This window comes from Cupressus sempervirens, chromosome 9 (assembly GCF_028749045.1).
Source record: "Cupressus sempervirens isolate cs-2001-9-10 chromosome 9, ASM2874904v1, whole genome shotgun sequence".
In the NCBI taxonomy this organism is placed as follows: domain Eukaryota; kingdom Viridiplantae; phylum Streptophyta; class Pinopsida; order Cupressales; family Cupressaceae; genus Cupressus; species Cupressus sempervirens.
The window spans coordinates 784,872,712-784,892,640 of NC_143126.1; the positions used below are offsets into that span (position 1 = coordinate 784,872,712).

The 19,929-nt window shown below is 38.8% G+C and overlaps 1 protein-coding gene across 3 annotated transcripts in view; it reads left to right on the forward strand.

Annotated features, from left to right (window-relative positions):
* Nucleotides 1-18,481, forward strand: part of LOC149541067 (Leucine-rich repeat (LRR) family protein) — a 243,758-nt gene extending 225,277 nt beyond the window's left edge. For all 3 annotated transcript variants that reach the window (XM_089802058.1, XM_089802059.1, XM_089802060.1), the window contains exons 20-21: nucleotides 17,619-17,674; nucleotides 17,743-18,481. In XM_089802058.1, coding sequence (XP_089658184.1) covers nucleotides 17,619-17,674; nucleotides 17,743-17,818 — 132 coding nt within the window. In that variant the 3' untranslated portion in view covers nucleotides 17,819-18,481. The remainder of the gene's footprint in view (nucleotides 1-17,618; nucleotides 17,675-17,742) is intronic.
* The last annotated feature ends 1,448 nt before the right edge of the window (nucleotides 18,482-19,929 follow it).

Consider the following 19,929-nt stretch of genomic DNA (forward strand, 5'->3'; position numbering starts at 1 on the left):
AAAGCTAATCACAACTGGAAGAAAAATACCCTTCCCGTTGAAGTGGATGGTAGGAAGTACACAATTGACCTAAGGAACTAGTCAGTAAGTCAAGAACTTGCCTCTGATTCAGAAGCCGAGGGAGAGGATGGTAATGGAATTGAGCCAGGCAAAGAAGGCATTCTATGGTTGGGAGAATGTTCAGAAGATAAAACGAGTTCCTTTAATGGCCTGTTTCACTGGCAAATGGGGGATTGTGAATTGTTGCAACCAAAGTGCAATATTGAAGAGATGGAACCTAATGAAGGTTATCTAGTGTGTTACAAGGATCACATAGAAGGCACAACCTCAATTGATGATACCCTAGCACATACATTCCATAAGGATAAAAGAATAGAGCGTGAGGAGGCTAAGTTGGAAGAATCAAAAAGGGAGGAGTCTTCTGCTATTTATTCCATAGAGAAAAGAAAAAAGCAAGTTGGAGGAAATAATAGAGAAGGTAAAGGAGGGGAAGATAAAAAGGAAGAACTAAAGGGAAAATAATAAAATAAAAAATGCAACCGTAAATATAGAAGATGGAGAAATAAAACAATGGTATGGGAAAAAGAAAATCACGTACCAAGAAACACCGTACGCAACTTTGGAGTATGAGTATGGTGATTAGGAGTACGCAAGGGAATTGTAATACGAAGGACATTCCTCGTATAGGGGATTGGAGTATGGAGGTGCACTAGAGTATGGACTACTGTACGACTAAAAATAGGAGGGATGTTGGTACAAAGGATGATATAGAGGATGTTAGTACGAAGGATGTTGGTACGAAGGATGTTAGTATGAAGGATGTTGGTATGGAGGATGTTGGTACAAAGGATGTGGGTATGGAGGATGTTGGTATGTAGAACGTTGGTATGGAGGATGGTATGAAGATGATTAGTGTAAGGATGCTTTCGCACCAAAGTTTTTAAACTTTGTAAATTGGTCCTATGGGGAAATTGTTTCAGTTTCATGTTGGTTTTTGTTGCTAACAATGCCTTTGTAAGGTGTGATCTATGAAGAATCGGTGTTCTAGGATCGTGTTGAACTTGAACTTGAACCTTGAGTTTCAAGTTCAAGTTCAAAGGTTCACATTGTTCGAAGTTCGAGTTTGTAGAGCCAAAGTTCAAGCTTCAATTTCAGATGTTGACCATCGTTAGGCTTGAAATACAGGTTCAGATACAAATTCACTGGTTCAGAAGAAATGTAGATTCATTGGTTCAAGGTTCAAAATCAGAGGTTCAGTTTTATGACTCAGTGTTAAAAGTTCGAAATGCAAATTCATATATTCGAAAGTTCAAGTTCAAGGTTCCTGGTTCAAGTTCAAGTTTTCAAAGTATGAGCCCTTAGCTTCAAGGTTTAGAGTTCAGAGCCAGATTTAAGATTTGTCATTTCTAAACTGAATTCTGATTTAACTTCAAGGTTCAAAATCAGAGTTTAAATTTGGTGATTCAAAAGAAATCCAATTTTCTAGTGTTTTGGATCATGATGTCTTGAAGATTTGAAGTATATTATTTCACAATAGTCAAGAAGATGCAAATAGTGGCGACTTCTCGATCACAACCTGAAGAGATAGCATTGAACATTAAATTCTTAAACACATCTAGAGGTGACATATATATTATAAATGCTTTCATGATCATTAATATTTAAATACAAGTGCAAAGTTGGGAAAGAATTGTGTCTACAAGAAAAGGCCTCGAGTGCAATAACTAAGTCTTGTGGGAGTGAAGTAGAACTTGCAAGAGCATTGAAACAATCCCAACTGGTTGAGATATGTAATTGGTTGAAAAGTCCTTTGAAGCTCGTGAGCAAACATTCTTGACAGTGTGATCGAAAACTAGGTATTATCTTGAAATAATCGGTTGTGGGTCTATGCAATGAATTTGACCCAATAGGAAGAAAGATATAATTAATTTGTACCAATAAATTGATGATGCCCTTGATTGGTTATGCACAAAAAAATTGGGATTATCAAATCATATCAGTCTATTGTGCAAATCACAAAAAGTGACGACATGGAGATGATCACCGACTGTTTGTTGTAATGCATCAAACTCGATTGCATACCATTTGGGTTATGTTTCTTGTGGAGATCAATACAAAATATCACCCCTCCAAGAGATCACTTTGAGCATAATGTCCAACATCTTCTCTAACAAAAAGGCCATCGGGTTAACCCCCAATATGTAAGTGAGGGTGAATGCGATGAGGGAAGGCTCGATGAAACAAAAGACTCGAGACTCCCATTTTGAAGCAACATGGCTTGATAGTGCCAAGCACCCAATAGATGGCTAAGCCTTGAAGTAATCCATTAAATGACAACGAGTATGCTAGAATTCACAATTGGCTACCATAATGCAGATTTGAAAGACGAATGTTCCAAAACCAATATTGTGTATATCATGCTCGACCCTCTTAGCTTGAATCACTCTCACAGGCACGATGCATGGAAAGCTTCGAAAATAGGCATGATTGGAAATAAAGTTGTGGCTTCATATTTCACATGCAAAGCGGTTATGGAAAATGTTCAAGCTTGCAGATATATCAAGTCAAACAAGAATGGTTTGAAACCATGAGATACATAGCTAGATTAAGGCCTTCGGAAGTAAGGCTCTTAATTAATCACTTGACCGAGAGGTGCTAAGATTTGAGACTTTTAAAATTCACTCAGTTATCTCTAGTCAACCATAAAGACTGATCGCAAAGTATTTGACAAAATCATAAAGGAAGGATATGCTTGGTTTTATGAGGAATGCTTCACATATTTTAATGTAACTTATTCAACATCATGTTCGGGCCTTGTGCAATCATAAAAGTTGAGGTCAACATCTATGTCGTAGTAGAGGAGATGCCATCAACATGGTAGATGCTTACATACCCCAGTTGGATGAAAGGATGTTGATGTGAATAAGAAATCACATGCACATTGAAAGGAGTCATGAGTGATGATAAGTGGGTACCCAAGGTGTGAATCATGCCATCTGTGACAATTAGAAGGTTCTCATATATTTATCATGTCCTCTAAGTGGTTTGCTTCACCTGCGGTATTCTTACCATTACAATTCAATAATGCAAGCCTGAATGCAATTAACTCCTAATAAATTGAATTGAAACGTAATCTGATAAGGTTGGTACTGAGAAGTGAAGGGGGCTATTTGTAAGAGTTTTATTAATTTTTTTTTATAGAGTATCAAGAATCAATTACGATGATAACTGAATTATTATGAGAGCCAAGTATTTAATAAGTAGCAGTATCACAAGAAGAGGGGCTACTTTTTCTGTTTTGGGAGTTTTGTAGCTGTTGGGGGGAAGGGAAATATAGTGTTTTTGATTGTAATAAAGGGGAATATAGAGTAGTTATTTTACTTTTGTACAAAAATTGTGATGACAAAGATGAAATGATAATGCTGTCATTTTGTTATGCTTTTGAATTAAAGAGAAATATACGTGCATGCTAGATCTTGAGGTCCGGGTACTTGTTTTTCTGGTTGAATGTGATCATATGGTCTTTCTGCCCTCTTTCAAACTCAGTTTTGTGATTTCATTGTTTGTAGAATGAGATATTTAATCCCTCTCTGCTTTCCTCTGCATATGGAAGGCTTATTAAGTGGTCCTATGGCCGTCTGCTGATCTTTCCTTCTTACCTTATTGTAAATCTAGCAATCACATTCATTTAATGCTTATGAATGAATGTCAGGAAACCTTTGTGTCTTCAGGTTAAAGATACACAATGGTGTTTAATTCATTGAATATCTTCTAAGAGGGAGTTGTACCTCTCGATTTGATTTAGAGGAAGATTATAAATGCAATGATAATCTATCCAACTGTTAGTAGGATTTGTGTCGTCATTCAGGCATTTTGAGTCATTATTGCATTTCTTTTTCGAAGGACAAATCTATTTACCAACAATTAGTATGGAGGATGTTGGTATAGAGGGTATTATAGATGTCGTAGACAAAGTTTGTGCAGGAAGTACGATGCAGAGGAATGGGTTCAAGCCACATGCAAGAAGGAAGTACAAGGGGGGAAGGCTTCAGAGGGAACAAGTAGAGGGATGAAAGTAGCACAAGATGAGGACACACTATTGGCAAAAGTAGATTAATTGTTGGGAAATCTTGAAATGATACCTCCCCCTTCACTTGCACCCTTGGAGATAGACACAATGGATCGAATGGAAACTTAGGAGGAGCACTTGGAGTTGGAACCATTAGAAGCAACACTAGCAACACTCTCAATTGAAGAAAAAGATGAAAAGTTCATCAAAGAGTTACAGGGAATGGAATGGGTTACTAAGGAGATTATAACATAGGCTTAGGGGCAGAACTTGGATGCCACCATCAAAGCAGTAAAGTCACTAGTAGCAATTATTAGGACCGACTGCTATACAGATTGGAGTTTATTTATGCAAAGTGGGGTCATACATGAACAAGTAGCAGAGATATGGAAGGCTCGACATACAGTACCCTCGGGCACTTGAGCAACCACCTCTCATGCCCTCACTTGTAGAAATGGAGGTAGCATTTAGAAAGACATACTTGGAACTTCAATAGGGAAAGGAATTGACAAGCCAAATGGAAAGAAGCAAAAGTTGTTCTAGAAGAAAATGGAAGATGGAAAATACTGACCTAGAAGAGAAATTAGCAGCAGTGGAAGACAAGAAGATGGATGCGTTGCATGTACTCTAAGGATTTTGTACCAAGCAGAAGGCTACTGAATGGGATCTCCTACATCTTCGTGGAGCCCCGAGTCCAGGGATGTCTTCACAACCTAATTCTTGAAGTTTGATTTTCTTTTTAGTTTTGTTGTGTAGTTGTCGGGACTAAATGTAGTACATAATAAAGTAATGTTATAATTAGAACTAGTTAAGCTTTGTCGGGAGAGGGTAGTTAAGAAGCGGGTGGATGCGTCCATTGGTTTTCCCAACCATTCGACCTTTATATAAGAACTTTGGAATATGTATGATGTACTCATATTTTTGGTAATCAATAAAGTAATAACATTTCCTCGCCATTTTGGTGTTCTGGTACTATCATGAATGTCATGTTGGTACAATTAAATTCATGCTATATTGTGCATTGATAACCATTTTACAGTGGTAGTGCCAATTGGTGGTACCAAGTGGTAGGGTGGTAGTGTTGGGTGGTGGTGTCGAGTGGCTATGCCATGTGGCAGTAACGGTGTGCCAACTAGAATGGTTGTAGTGCTGATTGGCATAGTGGTAGTGTGCCAACTAGCATGGTGGCAGTGATGATTGGTAAGGTGGTAGTTTGGTACTAAGTAGGGCGGAAAGTCTATATTGTTGAGGTGTGCCGTTTGGTACAGCACAAAATAAGACATTTTTCTGTAAGATCCTCTGGAAGTGGACATCCAATGTTCTTGGACTTGTATAAGAGTCTTCTCACTTTTGAATGTAAAAGTTTGAAAAATAAGAAGGCTATAAATTTATGTACTAGAGTCATCCCTAAAAAAATAGAAGTTGCTAATGAACTGGAAAAGGACCTAAGAGAAGATGATATATTCAAAATCATTAAATCTTTTAAGAATGATAGATATCTTGGTTATGATAGTCTTCTTATTGAATCCCTCTAAAAATTATATAGGCTGGATTTCTTCTTATTTGATGGATTCTTACAACAAGACTTTGAAATTGGTTGCTTGGGAAAGTAAACTAGCAAACGTGTGATTTAATTATTATTCAAAGATGGGGACAAGGCAATAATTAAGAATTTGATGCTGATAAGTCTTTTGAATGTCTCCTTTGGCGATCCATATTGCAAGCTCATAAGTGTTTGTTGTATGATTATCTTCCCTTCACAAATGGTTCGGTTAATGATGATATTTGAGAGAACTTAATTTTAGGTGGAATGAATGGATTGGACCAAAAGACCTAGAAAGATGCTTGTATGGCTGTACTAAATCTTGAAAAGTCATTTGATAGAAATGAGTGGAGTTTTATAATGATGACGGTGAGAGCATAGTATTGCAACTCAAACTCGGCATAAACTCAACATACTGTTTTTTTTTGAACTTAGCTTTGGCATAGACTAAGAAAGTCTAGTCAATTAAAAAGCGTATGAAAATTGTTTTTTATGGTGTTTGTTTGAAAATATCAAGTTTATTATGTGATTATTTTTCACAGATTTGGCCAAGGCCAGCTATTAAGACTTGTGACTCTTGGCTATAAAAGCCGGTCAGGTCTATGGGTCAAGGCTACAAACTTTTCAAGCCTAACTTAAAATCTGATTTGTGCATCTTCACTAATCCTAAATCTATGGCTAAGAGCATTGTGTTTTAATGATAAATTTTGTAGGATGTGGAAATGTTGTTTAAAGATGCTTCAAACCACTTGGAAATTAATGATGAAATGATCGATTGTTTTCTCTTTGTAAGATCAGTTAGATGGTTGTCTCGTGGGACATCATTGTTTGTTACACATTGTAATCCTCGCAATATCTTTGAAGAGAATTTTGTATTGCCTTTGTGTAAAAGGAATAACCCTTCTAGTTCTTGATAATAGTGAATTAGTTTGCTGAAAAGACCTGTTTCTTATTCTATATTAAGATTTTTTTTTAATAATTTACTTAGAAGAGATGACATATATTTTGATGCATTGGGTTCAAAGGTTTCCTCAAGTAAATTTGTAGTATTGAGTTGGAAGGAGACCCCATGTTGGCTTATGAAATGGAGCTGGCATGAGATGGATAGTGTAAAATTGTCAAATGTTTGGGCATACATTTTTTGTAGATCCATCTTTAAAAGAAAGGTGTGAATAGGTATAAAACTATTGAAATAAAGAATGGTGAGTGTCAGGGCCATGTTTCACTAGCTGATAGAATTACAGTTTGTCAAAAAGTTTTGTCTTCATTCAGCATATATTATGCCTCTGCATGATCTTTTGCCAGTGTTGGAGGCAATGTCAGAAAACTTAAGAGTTTCCTTTGGTATGATGGGCAAGGTGATAAAAAAGACATTAATGGGAAGTGGTGTTGCATTTCAAGAGGATGCTGCAGTTATGTATTTGAAGGTTCAGGGCTCAATTCTAGCCATCAAATGAATCTTTATGGCTTTAGAGGGATCATAGCCTTGAAAAGTTATAGTAAGGAATAATGTCAATATGGCTGTCCGAAAAAATATTAGAAATTGGAAAAGTTTGTGTCTTTCACATTGGTTTTCACAAGCCAAAAATATTGGTGAGTTACTAGCCAAATTAGTCGCTGACAATTTGTTGAAAAACTTGCAGTTGTTTTTATTAATACTACACCAGAGAGTTCAACTTCATTTATTTTCTATGTTCCTTGGGGATGTGTCCCCGCCCAAAAAGGCCAAGTTTTGGTAACAAGGACGTCCCCAGGATAGGGGGATGGGTATGGGACATCCTCCAGCCATTCCCAAAATCCAAGAATTGCCTGGAGACATCCCAGAGACGTAGGTGTTTTGTAATGTCCCCTCTTTAGTTCGACATGACATTGATCATGGATTTTGCCTATTCCAGACTCTCGTAGGCAAATGGTGTGGAGAGAGAGTCAATTCTGCGGATCAGATGGTCATATCTTGCTCTTGAAGAAGTGTTAAGAGGTTATATTTTATTATTATGTGTTATTGGGGCCTACATGTTATAATTTTAAGTTGAGTTGCACTTTTTATTTTATAAAATTACTTTATTATAAAAAGTGCATTATAATGATATTTTATAAAGGATGTTTCTAGAAGTTCTAGAAAAAGTGCATTATAATGAGATTTTATAAAGGATGTTTCTAGAAGTTCTAGCAACTTCTTAGAAAAGTGAATAAATAGAGGGCTGGGCCGCTCATTTTGGACATGCTTGGATTTGAGATTTCTTCTACTTCTTCCATTGTGGAGCAAATTTGTAGTCTCTTGGGTCTGCAAATTATTATTTGATCTTTGGGAACGAATCACTCCCTTGGATTGGCGACTTTGAGGTTGTGAAATATCACCTGAATTGTTGCATTTGAGGAGTTGGTAATTCAGCCATCTCATTTGGACTTCATTGAGATTTAGTTATGAGGGTTTACTTTGGTTGGAATAAGGGTTTCAGTTGTGCCCTAGCATTTGTGGATTGATTAACAGGGTTTGAAGACACAGTTGTGCATTATTATCAGACTGCCAGTCCAGGGTTTGGACCCACTTTTTTTGCTCATAACTCCTAATTGGTTTGACGGATGAATTTCATATTTTAGGGGGTTATTCAGCAACCCTAGGCGCCCAGATTTATTGTTTTTGGAGTGAAAAAAACACTGCAATATTTTTATCTAGCAGCCGTACCAGGCCGTACCTGTACGGCCCTGTCAGTTGGGCAGCAGCAGCAATTTTGTGAGTCGGTTTGGGGCAGATTGTGAGGTCTTCGTGTGGCATTAATTCAGCATTCATATCCGGCAAAATTGGAGCTATTCCAGGTGCACAAACTGAAGTTTTGATTGCCAAAATATTGCATGTTATGGATTAGAACAGTCAGCACTGTCATTGCATAAATAGTTATTTCCAGTCATTAATAACTGTTGTAAAAGTTTCGTCATTTGCATTCCAAATCTGAACTGGGTTATTGTTCATGTCATAACATTGCATTGTCAAGAGCTTGATGTATTAGAAGTGCATAGTTGTGACAGTCTCTCATTGTAATCAATTCTATTTGCTGTCATAAAATCAGAATTGCATTGAGTTTCATATTGTCATCTATCTCTTAGATTGGTAGTGAATTGTTGTTCATACATTATTGGCATCATATATTGAGGTTTCGTTGTACAACAATTAGTAATATTGCAGCCTTATTCGGTTACATGCCAACTGTTTGACAAAATTCCTAAGTCTAGTTTGAGGGTTTCAGTGGCCTTTATAGTAAGGGTCATTACATGTTTACCGTACTGGGTAAAGAAGTCAACGCATAGACAATAGATATGAATAGCAAAACTTATTATTATTATTCGCATATGCCAAACAGTACATTATGCTTCACTCATCTTTGATGATTACAATGCTTCCCGAAGGGGGTATAAATACTCACCGAAGGGCCTTTCGAAAGGTTCCCGAAGGAACCCGTCGGGCACAAGTCGGCTATATAACAAATAATACATACTATCCTACCCGTTGGCTCATTACAATTATTTACCGACTACATCATCCCCCCCAAAAAAAAACAGTCATCTCCTGACGACGATACAACAAAATTGTGCAAGGAATGACCAAATAGATGCTATGCAGGGGAACGGGTCCGTGCTCTCAGATCGCTCAACTCGACCTGAAGCTTGTAGACTTGTTCCTTCCGAACCTTAAGCTCTACTTCCACTTCCATCTGAAGCTCTAGGACGGACTGCATCATTGCTCCAACTTCCCCCATCTCCTTCTCCTTGTTCGTTGCTGCTTGCTCCTTCTCTGCTACCAACTGCTCCTTCTCTGCTAGTAGGGCTTTTCTCTCAGATTGCTAGGCCGCCCTCTCGGATTCCCAGGCTGCTCTTTCTGAAACCAACTTGGCTGCTGACTCCTCCCGAGCTCTCTTAGCTGCTACCTGATTTGCTTGCGCCTTTCGAAGAGTGTAGTACGCCTGCTTGTGCAACCTTACTAACTCCTGAAACAAAATCGCAAATGTTTATCGTACTAGGTAAAGAAATCAACGCACAGATAATAGATATGAATAGCAGAACTTATTATTATTATTCGCATATGCCAAAACATTACATTATGCTTGAATGATGATTTACAATAATCCTGAAGGGTGTGTAAATACTTTCCGAAGAACCTTCCCGAAGGGGTCCGTCGGCTACATAACAAGAACCTTCCCGAAGGGACCCGTCGGCTACACTATTTACCTACGGCATCATCCCCCCAAAAGAAAAAAGTCGTCTCCAGACGACAATTACAAAACAAAATACATTAACTGACTATCTACAACAAGATAAATCTGCTTTTGTCACATCACTTTCACATTCGTTCTGTGCCTGAGGCAAATTGGTCTCCAACCCATATGCATCTATAGCCTCTGCTAACACAAGACTGTCCCTTAATCAAGCTGACCTTGATAGCCACCCGTGTTGCTTTCTCTGCTTCCAACTCTTAGGTACCCTGAGCCAAGTGTCGCTTTACTGCCTTCAACTGGATGATCAACTCCTCCCGAGCTCTTCCTGCATCCACTAAGACAGCTTCACGGCCAACACCTACTCCAAGTGTAACACCCCTCTCGAAATGCTTGTTTTGAAGATGTTTACACCTTTAGCACACTATGCCTGTAGAAGCTCCAAGTTTCATCAACTAGTCACACTTCCCACGGTTGATATCCGTAACGACTGGGGGTCCAGGGGGCAATGCCCCCGGCGGGGTCAACGTTCTTTTTTTTTTTTTTTAATAAAGAAAACCTCCTGTCACCCTTCTATGCTAAACCACCATCCTGAAGATCAATGTTTTCACAAATCCGTACGGTGGTGTTTGCCTTCAATCTGCACACTGCACTCCAGTTGGTAATTTTCGTATGCCAATTTGTAAGTAGATTACAAAATCTGTACGCTAAGACCTTAAGAAAATCCGTACTTTGAATATGCTGGAAAATCCGTACAGTGACATGGCTCCAAAATCCATACTATGACTAATGAAAGAATCTGTACACTGCTTGCTAAAACCCGTGCGCTGACCACTCCTTTTAAAATCTGTACATTGCATACGCCCTCTAAAGTCCGTATGCTGTACGGTAATCGGATTTTATAAAACTTGTGATGAATTCAGAAAATTGTACAGTGGCTGGAACTCGAAATTCATACGCTGCCCACTCACAAGAAATCTGTACATTGTTAAAATGTTAGAAATCCGTATTGTCTCCACAAATCCGTACGGGAACTGTCTTGAAAATCTGTACGGTGTCTGCCCGGTAAAAAACTGTATGGTAGCATTTAAAAATCATACACAGCTCCAATCCCTCTAGAAATTCTGTACTGAGGCTCCTAGTTTATAAGATTTAAAAATTCGTACGCCCCTAGTCTTCATAAAATTTGTACGGTGAGTAGGTGAATAATCCGTACACTTCCAGACTATAAAATCCGTATAGTGCATAAAGAAATCTTTACGGCACACAAGCTTTAATAAAGTCGTACGCCGTACGGTGCATCAGCCTTCAGAAAATCGTACGGTGGACTTTCATCATTCTTTTTTTTTTCCACTTTTTGAACAACTATGTACAATATTTACATATACACAGCACTTACAGTCTTCTCTCAGTTGTTCGTCCATGGAGGTGCATTACTTCTTTCATGGCAAACATTCAACTTTGACCTATTCACTACATCGAACACTTCCTTTCCGTCTAGCATCCATAGTTTTATTGCTCTGTTATCGCCCACTTCCTGAATCTAGTACAGCCCGACCCAGTTAATTTTGAACTTGCCTGGTTTGATCTCGTTCCGGTCGTCGTACTTGAACACCCACTGTCCGAGTTGAACCCTGCTACGCTTATTCTGTGTCATCTCCATATCGCCCAGTTTGTTCCTGAAGCTCGTTGCCATGGACTCCGTTAGCTGCCCCTTCTGTCTGTCAATAACACATTCACTCTGTACTGCTACAACTTTTATTGAACCCTTCCTCTTTGTTGCCTATGCAGACCGTATCGTGTGTCTTCCTTGCTGCCAGTACCTTTCTGCTATATCTGTGGTTCGACATAATACTTTCTTCCTACACGGTCGTACCGTGGAATCTTTCCTTTTTTTGGGTTCGTACTGTATGTTCTTTCCTTCAGCTTCAGTCATACCCGCCTTTTCTTCTTCGGCTTGTCTGCGTTGCTTTAGACATTCATTTCCTTCTTCGGCTTCTCTTTGTTCCTTCAGACATTCATTTCCTTCTTCAACTTCTTTGTGTTCCTTTGGACATTCATTTCTTTCTTCTTTCTTACCTTCGTCGATCCTTAGCATATTACAACTCGAAAAGAGCTCATAATTCTCTATCTGCTAGTGGTAAAGACCGTTCACCGAATCCAGATTGTCGTCTGTCGATCCTCCTTCCAACCGCAGGACTCCCTCCTAATCTGGTTCCATATTCTGCCTCCTTTCATCCTCTTCTTCTCCGGAATTTGACGATAGAGCTTCTTTCCCAACCATTTGAGTGTGTAGATCAATGACGTACTTTCGCCCTTTGCTTTCAAGTGATAAAGTATTTTTCTTCCAATCGTGCTTCGCCTTGGCTTGTATCAACCACCCCCGGCCCAGAATGACATCAAATCCTCTCTGCTTCAGTGGGATCACAACGAAATCCAACAAGAATGGCTGTGTTCCAATCGTCACTGGTTGTGCTGTCAGGACTCCCAATGGCTTGATTCCATGTTGATCGGCCGTTAGCAGCTGGAAGGTAGGTGGCCACAATTTCGGCTATCCCAACTTTTTCCAGGTATCCTCTGGTAGCACATTGACACCAAACCCTCCGTCCACGATCGTCGATCCTTAGCATATTACAACTCGAAAAGAGCTCATAATCCTCTATCTGCCAGTGGTAAAGACCGTTCATCGAATCCAGATTGTCGTCTGTCGATCCTCCTTCCAACCGCAGGACTCCCTCCTAATCTGGTTCCATATTCTGCCTCCTTTCATCCTCTTCTTCTTTGGAATCTGACGATAGAGCTTCTTTCCCAACCATTTGAGTGTGTAGATCGATGACGTACTTTCACCCTTTGCTTTCAAGTGATAAAGTATTTTTCTTCCAATCGTGCTTCGCCTTGGCTTGTATCAACCACCCCCGGCCCAGAATGGCATCATATCCTCTCCGCTTCAGTGGGATCACAACGAAATCCAACAAGAATGGCTGTGTTCCAATCGTCACTGGTTGTGTTGTCAGGACTCCCAATGGCTTGATTCCATATTGATTGGCCGTTAGCAGCTAGAAGGTAGGTGGCCACAATGTCGGCTGTCCCAACTTTTTTCAGGTATCCTTTGGTAGCACATTGACACCAAACCCTCCGTCCACGATCGTGTCTGTTAGTACAGTCCCTAGAATGCCCATTTCGACAATCGCCGGATAGCGTCCGGATGAAAGAGCTAACAGCATCGGGTCTTTTGCACTTGCGCCCCCTTGTTTCTCCTTTTCTTGCTCTACTGGTTGCTTAGCAATTGGAAGTATATTGGTGAGTGCCGTACGAAGCTGAGGCATAGTGAGCAACAGATCATTTATCCTGACGGGTACCTCAGCTTGCAATATTTGTCATACAATGTTCTGTTTTGCGTAGTTTCGTACAGAAGTACCAAGCGTGTCCTTTAGGTGTGCTGTTTCTACCTGCTTTGCTCTCTGGATCTCTGCACGGGCTTCCTCTAGTCTCTTCTTTTCCTCCGTCGGATCTGGGTAGAGTTTCGCCTGCTTCCGAGTGATTGATAGGACTTCTTCCTCGTCCATCCTGACAGTAATCAAGTTTACTCTGGACTTTGGGCACTTAGCATTGTCATGATTGCCAGGTCCACACCATCGGCATAGCAACTTCGGTGTGTTCGCCGTTGTGCACTCTCGGGCAAAGTAACCCCACCAGTTGCATGCGTGGCATTGAACTATCTGTCGGCCATTCACATCATACTGAATTCGACTCCTGCCATTATTGTTATTGCCGGTATTGTTGTTGTTGCTGCTGCTGTTGTTTTGACCGTGCCGGTTGTTTCTGTATTCGCTCGATGTGGCACCTTCCGTACTGGTGTTCCTGCTCCCTCTTGATGCGGACGCTTCCTGCGTGAGGAACACTTGTTGTGGTGTTCTTGATTTCAGGTTGAAAGGGCATTCCTTTATCGAGTGTCTTAGAATCTGGCAGATCTCACAAAATTGCTCTTTCGGGCAGGATCCCTTCGTATGGCCTTCTTTCTTGCACTCCGTGCACCATAGCTCATTGCCCTTAGTCTCCTTGTTCATGTTCTTGAACTGCATCATCTGAATCATGTCCTTCTGGAGGGCACGGACCTTCTTGTTGCTGCCCTCATCATCGTTGCTATCTTCTCCTGAAGATGCATCGTCATCTGAATCGGACAAGCTGTTCTTCTTCTTCTTTGTCTTCTGATCACTTTCGAGGTTCATTGCCCGATTGTACGCTTCAATGTATGTCGATGGTGGTACAATCTACATCTTCTTTTGTAGTTTCGGGCGAAGGCCTTCAATGAACCATCTCTTTTGTAGCCCATCAGTCGGCTTATTCTCCATTTTATTGATCAAGCCCTTTAACTTCCTGGCGAAGACTCGGACTGTTTCATTCTTCCCTTGCTTAGTATTGAATATCTCCACTACAATCTCATTATCGTCTCGCAATATTTGAAATTTCGCGATAAATTCCTTCTTAATATTATCCCAACTGTTTAACTTTTGTGGATTTGTCTCAGTAAACCAATCAATCGCAACACCCCGTAGGGTAGCGGGAAATTGTTGGATCCATTCGTTTTCATCTGTTATGCCATTTGCCCTCCAGATCGTTTCACATATTTTATAATGTCGGATCGGATCAGCAGTTCCTTCACCATCAAATTTAGGCAACTTTTCTTTTGGTCCTGCCATTATTACGAGATGTTGTGAGTTTTGTTGTGTACTTCCGTTGTTTTGCACTCCTGCGCTGTTTTGTATCACACTTGCGCTGTTCTGCACACCTGTGCTGTTTTGCACACCCGCGCTGTTCTGCACACCCGCGTTGTTCTGCACACCCGCGCCGTTTTCGACACCCGTGCTATTTTCAACACCCGCGTTGTTTTGGACACTCGCGCTGTTTTCGATACCCGTGCTGTTCCCAACACCTGCGTTGTTTTCAAAACGTGCGGTTTTCGACAGTTGTGCTATTTGGTGAAGAAGGGTTTTTGTCAACCGAAGCTGTTTGTTTTGGAAGTATATCTCGAACGAAGAGTTCACTCCACGCTCGTGCTCCCTCAGCACTCCGAGCCATGCAAGTTGATACCCCTCCATCTGGATTCTCTTCCCTTGGCGTACACAGGTTCAAAAACTCCTCCCTTACTTTTTGCACCAAGTCGAGCCGCTGTCGAGTCTCTTCCAACAACTTTTCAGTGCTTTTGCGGCCGTCGGTAACTTGCTGAAATCTCCGTTTGCGTTCAACTTGTTGTGCCAAAATTAAAGTTTCCTGCTCTGCGCGTAATTCATCCTTTTCCTTCAACTTATTCTTATTCTTGTTCAACTGATTCAGCATTTAATCTTCATTTGCTTGTCATCGTACTAGGTCCATCGGGCAATGGCTCCAAATGTTTACCATACTGGGTAAAGAAATCAACGCACAGACAATAGATATGAATAGCAGAACTTATTATTATTATTCGCATATACCAAATAATACATTATGCTTCGCTCATCTCTAATGATTACAATGCTTCTCGAAGGGGGTATAAATACTCACCGAAGGGCCTTTCGGAAGGTTCCCGAAGGAACCCATTGGGCACAAGTCGGCTATATAACAAATAATACATACTATCCTACCCATTGGCTCATTACAATTATTTATTGACTACAATAGGGACGGGAGAGGGAAAAATTGGGGACGTATGGTCATCCCCGGGACAGTAGGGGGTGTCACAGACGTCCCTCAACCTTCCTAGGGATGGCCAACCATCCCCAATGTTTAGCAAATCAAAACGAAAAAACAAACATTAAAACATAAAATTTATTGTAGGCAGTCCTCCATGAAAGTGGGGCTCAAACAGATTTGGTCACATTCATGTCCATTAGGAATTGAGAACTGATTAAGTTATAACACATAATGCATAATACCCATCCCATGCATACTCACTACAAGCCAAAACTATCAACAGCATAAGAGAGCACTTTATGCATTTGGTCTGCTACAAACCTCTGTAAATCCCCAACAAATAGATCAGAAGAAAGCAAGAGCAGAAAAATGATTTTAATTTTCAGGGGTAGAAATTCCAAACAGGCCATAAAATGTTGCTAGTTCAATTAGAGCAGCACACCAGAAACATTGAAATATAGACTGGTAAGCCAATTACATCCAAAAAATCCCCTGTGCAAAAAGTAACTAGTACATCTTGAGTAGACATGGATGCAACTGCCCTAAAACTGCTGCAAAAGCTATAACCATTCCATAAAACTTTGTTATCCGAAAACATCAATCCAGTGTCCTCCCATATGATTTTGGTTGTGTGAGCAACATAAGAAGAGAAAATATAGTTTTCAAATACCATAAAGAGCCCATTCTTAAAAGATGGAAGAGGGTTTAGTTTTGCTTCTTAGAGTAGCTGGGTAAAATCCACTTTAATCCAGGAAACAACATGATGCGCATTTAGAATAGTAGAATGTCATTAAAATCAACGCCTCTATCAAGTATAAGGGTGAATCCCCAAATTTGCGAGGTCAGTCAGTGAGTTACCTAACCTTCTGATATGAGAAATATACCAAATGCTCATTAGAGGAAAGCATGAACTTTGTATCTTTGATAGGAGAAAACCCATCAGTTGATTATGCAACTGACAGTTGTGAGGATATGTATCATAATTTAATTCATAAATATAATGTATTTATATTATTCTTTGAAAATTAAAATATCAATAAATATTTGTTTATTATGTTTGTAATAACTGATATATATATATATATATATATATATGGTTATAATGTTTAAATGACATGCATTGTGCTTAGTTTCATCTGAATAACATGTATATTTGCAAATCTCAGAATATATTTTAGAATATTGCTATATTTTTATAGCCGTCCCTGTTTGCCGTCCCCAAAATCAACAATTTTTTTTTGCTGTCTCAGAAATCCATCCCGCTGTCCCCTGCTGTCCCCATCCCGGAAACTCGGGGGAACATAGTTTATTTTCAGGTTAATAAATTACCTCCCACCCCTGTCCCTAAAATTGACAAAATCTTTTGCCATCCTGGAAACCCGTCCCGCTGTCTCGTCTCAGAAACCCAGGGGAACATAGCTTATTTTCAGCATAACTTAAATTTTTTTATATGATTTTTGAACATTTCTATAAACAAAAGAGTGCCAAACATGTAAGTTATCTCGAGTGATAAGATTCTGACAACGCTGTGCACCATGAAGGTTTGTATGGTTCAAAGGCCTTAATTCATATAGATTGGTGGCCTGATATAGAGAGAAATGGTGGAAAATTAATGGTGAAAGTGAAATTGATGATAATCCACCTCAACATCGTGTTCAGCAATGTACTAATATTGATGATTTAACTGATAGTTCTGCTCTTAGTTTGAATTTGCATAGGCATATGAGGTCTAATGTTGTGGAGGAACCCCGACCTATGGATGTTGATAATGTGGATGCATCAAAACCATTTCTCATTGAAATTGTGACTCTGAAAAGGATGCTAATAACTATTGTATGTTGTAGCATTACACTGTGATATTGTCATCATTATGCTAGATCAAACTCTTTTAACATTATTATGTAAGGTTGTCCAGTTGGCGTATGTTCTGATTTCCAGGGTTTTGTTACCTTCTTGGAAAGTTTTTGTAAGATTTTGTGACATTTTTTCATAGTATAAGTCTGACAGTGTGCTATGGCCTTAAGGGACTATATATTGGAAGTTTGTAAGCATGTGGTAAACCATTATGCAACATTACAATAGTTATTTTCTGAGAGTATGTTTTCATGACAATGTGTCTTTATGTCAGGGACGTCTTGATATATGCTTGAGGAGTTTGAGACTGGATGGAAATCCATTAAGAAGGTAACAGTATGTGTACTTCTATAATTTTTTAATTGCAAATATAGTCTCTAACAGTTATATTTTGGCAGCATTAGACGAACTATCGTGGTTCGTGGGACAAAGGCTGTGTTGAAGTATTTGAAGGACAAAATTGATGAGGCTTAATCAGGATGACATTTGATTGTCAATTTTCACGATCCATGTTATATGCAAGGATATGCAGTTGATAGAATATGCAACTTTGGTTGCCATTAGATCTTAAAATTCTACGAACATTTCAGATGGAAAAAACATTCAACACATCCTATAGGATAAACAAATTTAGAAACTGCTAAATTTTATTATTATTTTTGTACACCTGCATAACAGGGTTCATGTGTTGGAATATGATACTCACTTTGTTTTAATGGAAGTGCTAGCACCCAAATCACCTTTTCCTTGGTATTCGTGACATCAATAATGGGCATAGGAGAAGTTTATGTCTGATTTCTGACTAGCCATTTAGAGAGTCAGATCACAGAAAATATAGCAAGAAACACTGAATTTGTCAAAGGAATTGTATAGCCCAACTATCATTTGGAAGATTGGGTGAAATTAGGATTTAAACTTTGTTAGAGATGGAATATAATTTATAAGATGTGGAAAACATTTCCACACAAGGTTGATGACTGAACGCACAGATGAGAGCCTGTTTGCAAGTTAAAATCCAGGAAGGATTTGAAGGTCATTCTCTTCATCTGGGAAGGTCTTAGAATGATCATATTCTATTTCTTTTATTTGTTTATTTCTTAACAATATAGTTACCTCTATAAGCCCTTTTGGTCTTCAGCTTCTTTTTTGGTGATAAAGCATAAAGACAATTTTGTAAGGCATTTGTTAATATAATTCTGATTCTACCATATAAAAGAAAAGAAACAAGAGGCTTAGCCTCAGAAAAATAAACCAGTTGAAGGGAAAATCCCATAAAACAATTTTATTTATTTTTTGATAAATTCAGAAGTACTGGTGCCAAAATAGAAAACAGTGAATAACTATTATTGAGCTTGGGAAGTAGTATTTGGAGGCCAGTGCGGTCATAAAATCATGACATTAGAATCCAGGACTTTACTAATACATAATACAAATGGTATTACTATCTTGATGCTGAGAAAAGAAGGCAAGGGACGCCTTTGAGCAGGATTCAGAATTGATTGCAAGAATGGCTCTAGTTTAGAGTGAGCTTGCAAGTCTAAAATAGAACATGAATTCATTAAAGCATCTCGATTACATAATATTAGTTCTTTTCTTATATAGATAGCTTGTAATGCCTTCATTACAACTGCATACCAGTTTTAAGTAGTTTGGGCAAAATTATTATACAATTTTTTTGGGATGACCCCACAATGTGATGGCAATGTCGCGAATCTTCTAGATTTGAGGTCATGAGTTTGATATTCCTGTGTTCGGTTCAATCCACGATACAGTTGTTAATAGTGATCAGTAACGACATGCGTGTTTGAAAGCCCCCCAGACAGGCTAACAAAAACAGCAGACTGCTGACTGGGATATACCCACCATTGATGACAAGTTGACAACAAACGACTAAGAACAGCATGATGGTATATCAGATATGCTCTGCATGATACGTTGGAGGTATGAGTTGGTCGGGTACCCCACGAACTGGAGGGAAAGGGAGATGGCGCAGAATATTGGAGTGATCAAAGGACATGGAAAGAAGGAGATGTATTTGTTAGAGTGTGACTTGGAGAGATAAGGAAGCTTAGGAACAAGATGACATAGGAGATACACGAGTGGTAATGCCAGCCATATGTGATGATAAGGTCTCCAAAAAATGTGGCCTTATTATCAGGTATAATCTTTAATTTAGATTGTGACTTTTTTTTCTTAAATTGCTATTCATTATTTTGCTTGTTAATCTTTAATGTCTTCAAATTTTAGAAAATTGAAGTAATTAAGTTAACAAATCTTAAAATTCTTTATTAAACAAACTATTAAAATATGACTTTATTTGAAGTAATTAAATTAATAAGTTTTAAAATTATTTATTAAATAAAATATTAAAATATATGACTTTATTTGAAGTAATTAAATTTAATAAGTTTAACAATTGTTCACTAAACCAAATATTAAAATATATGACTTTATATTAGTTAATTTAATTAGAAGTGAATAAAATAAATATTCTTGAGTCATTTTAATTAATAAGTTCTCCAAATTATTCATGAAGCTACCTCAAGAGGGAAAATTATAGAAGGTTTAGGAGGGGTTTGCAATTT